The 10852-nt window shown below is 44.2% G+C and overlaps 1 protein-coding gene across 1 annotated transcript; it reads right to left on the bottom strand.

Annotated features, from left to right (window-relative positions):
• Positions 1 to 910: 910 nt before the first annotated feature.
• LOC310828560 (uncharacterized protein) lies at positions 911 to 10614 on the bottom strand. Its single transcript, XM_083706183.1, has 4 exons — positions 10011 to 10614; positions 6152 to 6690; positions 5239 to 5305; positions 911 to 4300 (listed from the first exon to the last, which is right to left on the bottom strand). Exons 1-4 carry the CDS (start codon positions 10597 to 10599, stop codon positions 2763 to 2765), a joined length of 2733 nt encoding a protein of 910 aa, XP_083562309.1. The 5' UTR covers positions 10600 to 10614; the 3' UTR covers positions 911 to 2762.
• Positions 10615 to 10852: the final 238 nt, after the last annotated feature.

Below are 10852 nucleotides of genomic sequence, written 5' to 3'. Positions count from 1 at the left end.
TAAATGCATTTCCTCTCCCTCCCCGTTCTCCTTTCTTTCTTAATAAAACCAACAAAACATCTCCTTGACCAAACAAAACATTTTATAGTATATACTAAATCCTTGTCCAGTTTTGGCCTCCCAAAAGGAACGCGAGTTTTATTTGTGTCTGATGCAAAGCATCTGTAACTCTCTTCTGACACCACCTGCTTTCCATCTATCAATATTCCCAGAAGGCTTTTATGCTGCTCTCAGGCGAGGGCCGCAGTCATGCAATTCAGATGCGATTACCGGCTTAAATCACTAGATGGGCCCTATTTGCTTTGAAGTGATTAGATGAAAGCTCCTCTGCATACATCCTAGGGGTGTCTTTAGCTAGACTAGTTTGCAGCAATGAAGCAAGCAGGTGAAAGTCACCCTTAAACAGTGGCACAGGCTGCGATGCACCTGTGTTGGGCAAATGCCATACCAGCAAGGATGCTTCCAAGTATTACACAATTCCTATCCAGAAAGCATGCCTGTGGGATAATCAGCAGATAATCAGAATGCAGGTCAAGGCATGGGTCCCCTACGTCTTGTTGGGCTGTAAGTACTTACAAGAACAGCAGTGATGAATCCTTTGGTTGTGATCCCATTGAGTCCAATGAGGCTCAGTTCCAGGTGAGCCTGCATAAGGTGACAGCATAATTCTGCACACTTCCATTCAGAAAGTCTCCCTGTTTTCCATGGAGCTTATTTCCAAGCAAGTGTGTACAATACTTCCCCAACATGGTGCCTTCCAGAAATTGTTCATCTACAACTCCCATCATCCCTACTGGCCATCCCTATTGGTCCAACAATAGGCAGGAGAACACAAGATTGGTGTATCAAGCAACTTAATAGGACCACTCGACAGACAACTTCTTCATATCAGGCCATTAGACAGTAAGTAAAGTTAAAAATCTTTTATTTGAATTAAATTTCCTCAATTCAATATATATATATAAACAGATCAAGAGCTGTGCTTTTGCTTTTGGTTTTAGAATAATTAAAGTCATATCTGGCTATAAAAAACAAACATAAATATAGTTTTCAGAACGTTCCATATTTTGGATAAATGCCCAGCACAAAGCACAAAACCAAGAAAACAACAGTCACAGTTTGCATACTTTAAATTAATATACTAGAAAAAGCCCCCATGTCGGCACACTTTAGCCAATATATAAAATTGTCTTAAAGCATAGAAAAGGTATCCCAATAAAATCTGTAAAATGTGACACAAGTAATTAGAAGATTAATATTATACCTTTTATAAAATGGCGACTGGATATAAATCAAACCTCTCTGTTATCTCACATACAATTCCTGGCAGACCCTCCAAAGTCTGAGAGGAGAATTATGCAAGCAGAGAAGATATGGGGGGGGGGGGGTTTGCCTTTTTTAATGGTCACAACTGTCCCTAGTGCAGCCTGTGTGGTTGCAGAGGGATTGCTAGGACCCAATAAACAACAGAAGAAATGTCTTGATCATAAGAGGATTTGATAACAGGACTAGTTACCTAGACTAGTGGTTCCCAAATTGCCCCCACGGACTACCTGAGAATTGCTGAGGGTCTTGGCAGAAACGTTAACGGTTTCCCTTCCTTTTGTAGCAATTACAATGCACTGGGCTTGATCCACTATGATCTATTTTAAACTGTATTTTAATTGCTTCTTTTACTTCTTACATGTGGTGTTTTATTGTGTTGAATACCATAGTATACAGATTTTGAAACAATGCAATAACATAAGAAATAAGAAAGAAGCTGGGAATCACAAGTGGGGAGAGTGCTGTTGAACTTAGGTCCTGCTTGTGGTCTTCCAGTAAGCATCTACTTTGGCCTGATTCTGCAAGTCTCTTCTTATTTCCTGCATCAAGCAAGGGGCAGAGGAAGGTTTTAGGGAGCATGACCAGTTTGGTACACTGGGTGCCGAGCCTTGGAGGCGCCACAACTATGGTGTGGAATGGAGCGTGAGGGGTGGGGGAACTTTGGCATTGCACAGGGTGCCACTCATATTTGAGACCGCAAGGTCCACCACTGCAAGGGGTTGGATTATATCAGGAGTAGGGAACCTGTGCAGCTTTCCAATGTCATTGGACTACAGTTCCCATCATTCCTGAACACTGGCCATGCTGACTGCAGCAGATGGGAGATGGAGTCCCCAGCCTTGGACTGGACATCTACAAAGCTCTTCCTAATTCTTACATTTCTATGATTGTATGAAGCACGGCTCCCAAGGTGATTGTATGGACTTACATGCAGGGTTGGCCAAAGACAATTTGATGCCTGAGGCTCTTCCTGCCCCAACTCAGAGTACAAATATCCATCCCAGCCGACAATATACAATAATAATAAAGTGAAGATCTAACAGTTTGCTGCCTTTTGTAACACTCAAAATCATGGCAAAGAGGCTTCAGCATCACTCTATTAATGTTTGAACGGGCAACTGCACATCCAAGGCATTGCTATGTCTCAGCTAGATATTAGTCCTATTGAAAGTCAGCTGATTGAACTCCCTAGAAAAGTTCACCAACAGAGCAGAGGCAGCCAGCAAACTGCCCTCTGGGTGTTCTCAGCCTCCAGCTCCCATCAGCTCAGCCAACGATAAGGAACAATGGTTCCCCATACCTGTATTCTGCGTTTTGTCTAACCTGTTCTCTTAGCCAGTTCTGTGCCATTCAACTGCAGCTGGAGAAAGGAGAAAATGCCCAACATGGGCTTCCCAATCACCTTTCCCGATTCCTTCCATACTTTTTATTAACTGTCAGTTTCCTCCTGGGATAGATGAAACCCATAAAATGGACAAGCCGGTTCCATGCTGATGTGCAATGTGGTTGACCCTGCCACGCACACAGTCCAGAGAAACAGATATCATTGTGCCATTACGAACTTCAAAGGAGGAGCGAAGCGCAAGACTGGTCCAGATGCTTCCTTCTGGCATTTGCCCTCCAACCTGCTGTGCAATTGAATGAGGCTGCCCATGATCACCCAGGAGCTGATTTAGAGTCACCCGGAGCATGTTACACGAGTGGATCAGCTTTATTGAAAACACAACACTGGCGACTCCCCTTTCGGTAAAGACAAAGTATTTCTGAGCCAGTTGCCCAGTAGAAACCGGACGGATCTGCTTCTCAATGGAGGAAACCTGAGTGAAATCCAGTAATTTGTTTCTGACAGCTCCTGTGGGCAGCCCCTTAACGGAGACCGAGGCTGAGAGAGCAGTGGAAACTGCAGATGGGATCCAGATGAAGCTCAGCGTACTAATTCCAGAGCTGTCTCCAAAATAACGAATGTTGCATTGTGCTGGCGAAAGGATCTCAAAGCTAATCAGATCCCCGGCTTCAACTTTGGTGGCCCCGGAGGCAGATATCGACGTGTCTCGATAATTGACGCCAGACTTGTGCACAGTCATTAGTTCTACGTTAGTGCCGTTTCGGTTGAGATAAGACACCAGGGAAAGCCCTTCGCGGATGCAGGTGGGGCCCATGGAGTACAAGGCTTGGTGCAAAACGAACTTCACCACCCCGCTTTCCGTAAACTTGACGGCTCTACCATCATGGGACAAGGTTAGCATGTAAGGGTCGGAAAGGGAAACCAGTCTGAAAGTTGGCCGGTAGTTCGTTTGATAGTGCATTGCAGTGGACAGTTGCGCAGTCATGGCTACCGCCCCCGTATCGTGGGATAACCAAAGCAAACTGAGGGGCGTGTTGAGGTCGTAAACGTTGAAGTCTTTACTTTGGTTGCAGAATTGATTGGGGCTCTTCAAAAACAGCCAGAGAGCTTGGCCTGGCTCCACCTCCGCCGCGCCGCTCACACTGACGCTCTGGAAGATTTTGCCTTCTGGCTGCTCAATGCGGACCGCACTCAGCTCGCAGCCTTCCTCCTCCTGGCTGCTGAATTTCAAGGCAAGCTGGAGGAAATTCCTGCAGTTGTGTTTCACGGCAAAATTGAAGTCGGCCCACATTAGGCCGTGCTGCTTGAAGACCAGGCTGTTCTCTTCCACCGCGACGATGTCCCACTCGTGCTTCCCCTTTATCTTCAAGGTAACGCCGGGATAAATTTGAGAAGCTCCAGAATTTGCCATGGGTAAAATGACGTTCGCAGTCCAGGACTCGGACAGCTTGTTCTCACCGGCTGTTGAGCAAACGGTGTCGCTGACAGTGGAGCAGGGGAGAACAACCGCCCTGTCTTCACACATTAAGCAAGCCTGGCACTCTTGCAGCTCTTTGTTAAAGAAATACTCTTCTCCGCACAATCCCAAGGCAGCTTCTTTTGCTGCAATTCCAAGGCATCGGAATCCTCCTGTCCACACACAGGGAAATACAGTTTCAGTCGCAGGCCCATGTTGCATTATTATTAGTCTACCATTATTATTATTATTTGCACTTATTAGTCATGCTGTTTTTTCTCTTTTACACAAAGTAACCTGAAGCAACTTACTATGTTTTCTGTTTTACAATTTAAGATACTCATTTTACATCCTTAAGTTATCAATGACTTCCCTGTCTGTCCATGCTCTTAAGGCACCATACACTAAAAACGTAATGTTGCAGAGGCAATATATAACCCAAGAGGGCTGTCTCTGATTTTAAAAACATTTATCCCCTTCTAAAACTGCTAGCACATTTGCAAAGCTAAGCAGGGGTCGGCGTGGTTTCAAATTAGATGGGGGACCGCATTGCAGGGGGTTGGACTAGATGACCCAACTCTACCACTCTATGCTTCTGTGTTGATTAAATTGCATGCGTTTCTATTGAACTATTGCCATTACTTACATACAAATATAACTGATAGACCCAATTTTTAATTTGCATGCAATAATTCTGAAGCACGATGGCTGGAGCTGATGGGAGTCCAAAAATGAAAAATAAATAAATTAGAGGGTGTAGTGAGTGCTGTTGAAGTGGCTTGAAGGGGATGTTCAGGGAGTGGGATATATATGTAACTGAAAACTTGTGTATCATCAAACTAAATTGGGAGTGGCTCCCCAGTATATATTTCATGACTAAGTATGGCTCCCACTAATTTTTTTTGCAATAATTCTATAAATGCAGCACTTGTAAAGAGATCATTGTGAATTGAAATAATGCATTGCTACATAAGTGATTTTTCCCCCTAACAAAGAGTCCTAAAAGCTCTTACTCTTCAACCCAACTCCACAATTTCTACTTGAAACTGCACCATGAGGGAACATTCCTCCCTTCATGAATGGCTTCATTCACAGAAATGCAGCAACTTACCTGGAGTGTTCAGGCACTTTATCCTTTCTCCACAGATGTTTGGTGATTCAATGCACTCATCTCTGTCCTACGAGTAACAGATAACAGAGTCAAGTTCAAACACGTAGCATTGCTCTGGGGCATCGTGCTGCTTGGAGCACTGCCAATATGGCCAGGTCAGGGTCCATTGACCAAGGAGGGAGACCCAACGCAGGACACTTTGCCCAGGGGCCCATCAAACTTGGATCTGGACCTGATTGTAGAGGTTTAGGGAAGTGAGATATAAATTGTGTGAAGGGCCATAGCTCAGTGGTAGAGCATCTATCTGCCTTGCATGCAGAAGGTTCCAGATTCAATCCCTAATGGCATCTCAAAGTAGAACTGGAAATAATCCTGCCTGAAAACCAGGAAACCTGCTGCTAATTGGTGTGGACAATATGGAGCTAAATGGACTCAGCGTAAGGCAACTTTCTATGTTAATTGTGTAATTTGTGCTGGAGCATACAGGCAAAAGTGATAAGACTACAGACATAATAAAAGTTGTTTGCACAAAGAATAATGCAACAAAACCCAAAGTATATAATACTGAAACATGGGTACAGTGGTACCTCAGGTTACAAACACCTCGGGTTACAAACACTTTGGGGTACAGACTCCGCTAACCCGGAAGTAGTACCTCAGGTTAAGAACTTTACCTCAGGATGAGAACAGAAATCGTGTGGCGGCAGTGGGAGGCCCCATTAGCTAATGTGGTACCTCAGGTTAAGAACGGTTTCAGGTTAAGAACAGACATCTGGAAGGAATTAAGTTCGTAACCAGAGGTACCACTGTATTTGTACTTTAATTTTAGTTTGTCTGTCTGTGACCTTTCAGTGGGGCTGTTCCTTTTTGGGGAAAAGGTACCATTGAGATTCCGAGCACAATGATCTTTCACCTGGCATATCCGATCAGCATTTGTAGAGCACTCAGACAGCTGGAAAAAGCCAGCAGGGCATAAGGTGCATTTTTCACACTGCGAGGGTGTCTTTTGGAAATTACAAAATTCGTCACTTTCACAAAGGCCACAGTCCATTAAAGGTTCCCCAACATCAATCACTTTGGCATCGACTTCTACTTTATGCATGGAGTAGGACTTCTGGAGATGGTTTCTGACTTGGTTCTGAAGGCCTTGGAGATTGGCTTCGAAATAATGTTGAATATCCTCTTGCAAACTCTGAAACGACATTTGCTTCACGGTGTCAAAAAGCATGCCATACTGGACCTTGATCAGATCCATTTGTTCATACATCTTCCTGTGTTGTTCTACGATTTCCCGCTGCTGAGCCACCAACATGCTCTGCTGCTCTGCAAGTTTTTGCTGTAGATCCACAATCACCCCCTGCTGGCTTTTTAGCAAGTCGACAAATTTCTCTTGTCCTTTCGTAAGCTGAAGCTGCAGCACAAGCGCATCCTCAGACGGAACCTCATTTTCCCCTAAAATACAAGCAACCTGGCATTAAAACATAAATCCTTGGTGGTATTTCTCAAAACATCATCAAACGAGGTCACCAGAATGTGTGACAGGACTTGCTGGAGCATTCAGCTGGGTGCAAGCAAATAGCATTCAAGGGCAGAAATAAAGCAAAGCTGTGTGTGTGTGTGTGTGTGTGTGTGTGTGTGTGTGTGTGTAATCCATATGGGGAAATGTCCTACCATTAAACCAAGATGATGTACCATATTTTTGATACCCAGAAGTCTTCATCAGGCACTATTTGCCTTATGAAGAATTCAGAATATTTTAAAGCTTGAATCATTTAGTTATGTGTGTGTTTTTCTATTGGCCTTAGAATGTTGTTGTGCCATATTATTTGTTGCAGGTTAGGTCCAGCCTTGCACTTCCGGAGGCGGCGCCTCCGACAATGGCGGATTCTCCCTGATTCAGGGGGAGACAGCTCCACAGAAACCGGGTCTTACCGCTGCAGCGAAGCGGGGACCCTTTCAAAAATTGCAGACGGAAGAAGCCTGCGACCGTGGGACTCGGCGGGCACCGTTTGCGCCCCTCTGTTTGGCAAAGGAGCTCTACAAAGGGCTCCAGAGTGAGACGGGGGTTGGCGTGGTGCTGAGAGTCAATCGCTACTTCTGTGGAGTGAAGCTGCACAGCCAAAGTCGGAGAGCGCTGTCCTTTTTCCTATGCTAATTCGGATTTCAAACAACAACCCGTGAGTAGGACAATTGAAACTTATAGATCAAAATTATACCTTTGAATTAGAGCCGAGACGGGAAGGTGTAAAAATAGGAAGTCCGCCTCCTGCTCTTTGTAGAAAGATCAAAGCAAAGACTTTATAAGCTAAAAGCCGTAAATCGACAGCCTGGAATTTCCTGCTCTTTTAACTACCAAATCCCCCCTAGACAGCAGGAGGATAGGGGGGAAACAAATCGTGACTTTGCAAATCCTGCAGAGTAATTTAAGAAAATAAGTCTTCACTGTTCCTAACCTGGGGACGGAATGAAAGGAAAGAAATTGCCGGTGGTGCCTATAATAGGAATATAAGAAAACTGACAGATAGAGTTGGAAGGAAAATAAGTCCTACGCTGCCTTCTGCCTGTTTGCTTTAGATTGAAAGGAAACAAAATATCTGAAAATCGAAAGTAACTTTTATTTTCCCTTGCTGGATACACTGTAAAAATGGATGCTAAAAAGTAACTACCCCTCCTAGAGGAGGTCTACCAGTGCTTTTGTTTTATTTTACAAAGAGAACATAGCAGCTGAGAAAATCAGACCGTGGGACCAGCTTTCTGACCTTGACAGAATGATGAGAGAGGAAGTTTTATCTGCCCTGGACAAAATATATGTGCTGCAACAGATGGATGAGAAAGTGTCTCTTATGAATCAAGAGACGGCATACATCTTAGCTGCAGTTAACAAGGAGGTGCCAATGGAATGTACAGTTACAGAAACCGCACAACAATCTACCCAGGATATTGACTTAGGGCAAGTGCATGAGGTTATGAATGTATCTCATAAGACACAGAGTCTCCAAGTTTTACAGGATCAGAAGCTGAAACATTGGGAGATGGAATTCGTAGGACACTGGTTAAATTGTGGACCTAAGAGAGTTATTATCTTGGGTGGGAGTGTGAAACAAGTGGAAGATTATCTTTGGAATGACTACCCTTTGGATTACAAACTAAACATTGGGGAGTGCAACACTGGGGAATGGGACAATTGGATAAAAGGAGATGAAGAATTTTACTACATAGAGTCCTCCAGAGACTGGCTCCCCAAAGAGAAAGAGAAGAAAATGTGAAAGAATACAACAGGGAACAAGGATTTATGTAACTACAAACAGAAATAAGAAAACTCGCAGAGGGGGCCTGGAAGTGACTTGAGAGCTTCAGATATTAGAACACCGGATTGACAAGGGTTAAAGACTTAAGGACTGACATTATCCGGAACCAGGAAAAGGGACGTTGGAGAAACTTAAAATGAGAAATGCTTTTGTAATAAATTCTTATTTATGGAATTAGTGCAATTCTAATGAAATATTAAGAGATGCTGGAAAGGAAGTAATTGGCTTTAGTAATGGTTTAAATCTAAGAACTTTAAAGATTTGAGGACAAGATAAAATTAATGAAATTAATGTAAGAAAAAATGAAGTGGTTTGAGTAATAAGGGGAAATAAGAATTTGCAAGAATGGTTTGATTATAAACGAAAATATGAGGTAAATATTACATGGGGACATATAATTAAGGGTAAGACAAGTGGTATGAATTTGCTGAATTGTAAAATGGAATACAAGGAGGGAGGTGAGAGGAAGTCAGGAAAATAAGTAAAAGAATGCTGAGAATTTGAAAGGAGAGATTTTTATTTTTTATTTCTCTTATCCTTTTGTTTTTTCTGTGGAATTTTTGATTTTTGATTGTTGTAATTTTTTTTTGTCTTTGATGTTTACTTTTTGTTATCTTTGTGGTCTTTTTTCTTGAGAAAACCTAATAAAATATTATTATAAAAAAAAATAAGTCCAGCCTCGCACCCAGAATCAGCACACAACATCCTTGGGCAGGTGACAGAGCTTCAGGGCCTGGCTCTGCCAGAGTGCTCAGCCTCCTTCAGAGGATGCAATGTCACCAGTTTGCGCGGTGTCGGGAAACGTGTGAGATGTCACGCAATGCATGTCAGAGATGTGCGCTGTGCGCCAGTCACCCTCAGTCTTGGGGGCAACCTGACGCCTCTGCAGATGCCTGTGGGAAACCCACAAATGGGATTCGAGTGCAACAGCACTCTCCCCTCCTGTGGTTTCTTGCCACTGGTATTCTGAAGAATTAATACGGAAGCAGAGCATAGTCATCTTGGCTAGCAGTCATTGAAACATGGGGAAGGTGATCAGAAACACAGAGCTAAACTGTGTGTGTGTGTGTTTTTAATAAATTTTCTGTTTTACCATTTAGAATACTCATTTAAACATCCTTAAAATATCAATGACTTCCCTTCTTCATTTTGCATATCATAAGTCTCTGCATATTTTACATAAACTAAACCATTCAGTACTCCATTATTACATCCATCCAAACTTATTTACACTGTTGAATTTATCTTAATGCTGCCAACATTTTCAAGTGTACACAAGTTCCCCCATATATTCAATAAACATTTTCCAATCTTCTATAAACACATGTTCTTCTTGTTCTCTTATTCTATATGTTAAGTCCACATGCTGCAAATATTCCATCAGCTTAAGTTGCCATTCCTCTTTAGTTGGAACCTCGCTCGTTTTCCATTTTAGAACTGGCCTAGTTTAGACACCACACCTACCTGGTTTGACATCACAGGTCAGCTGAACGCCCAGGGCAGCACCGCCTAGTTCTGAAGCTGTGTAGGCAAGGTCTTCTCCAATGAACTGGGCTGCCCTCTCAGCTGCTCTGACCAAGGTGGGCTCATGGCAACCTTCCCCCTGGTTTGGAGGGCATGGGATGGTCTGGGTAGCTGGCCTGGACTTCTGGCGAATGTGCAGAGGCAGCCTGCACTCAATGCCTTTGCAGTCCCGGACGGTGCCATTGGGAGCGCCAGCACTGCAGTCTCCTCTTCCAGAGCAACTCTCTTCTGCGCCCCTCGTGGCGGCCAAGGCAGCATGTCCCAGGCTGCTGCCCCCTAGAGGCTGTTGCAGCTGCCCTTGCACAGGTGTGGTGGAGTGGGCAAAGGCACGAGAAGGGTGCCTTGCCCTTCCTGAGCAGTGGGGGCCCTGGCAGTGTTGTCTGCTGGGCTGATGTTCGCCGTCACTGCTCCTGCTGCACGGGGGGCTCCGGCAGTGCGCAGCACTGATGCATCCTCTTTCGCCAGCCAGAAGCCACAGGCAAATCCCTAGCCAGCAACAGAAAGCCCAATGGAGCTGTCTCGCCAGCATCTCCAGCGTCACCTGCAAGAGGAAATGAGAGCTTGGCAGTCCCTGGGGCAAGGAAAGAGAGACCAAGTCTGTGCTTTTAGGGCATTGCCATACAGGTTCAATTTGCAGGTAGCACTCTGTAAAGATCTCCAGTACTGAGCCCCTTACTCAGTCTGACTGCTGCAAGTCTACTCAGGTCTAAGCCATGATTTGGTTTAGCTTTATATTCAAACTCAGGCTTACGTTCGTCTCCCCCAGAAAAACCAAGGGGTTA

This window comes from Podarcis gaigeae, assembly GCF_964106915.1.
Source record: "Podarcis gaigeae genome assembly, chromosome: 12".
NCBI lineage: Eukaryota > Metazoa > Chordata > Lepidosauria > Squamata > Lacertidae > Podarcis > Podarcis gaigeae.
This window is presented reverse-complemented; position numbering and strand designations above follow the sequence as displayed.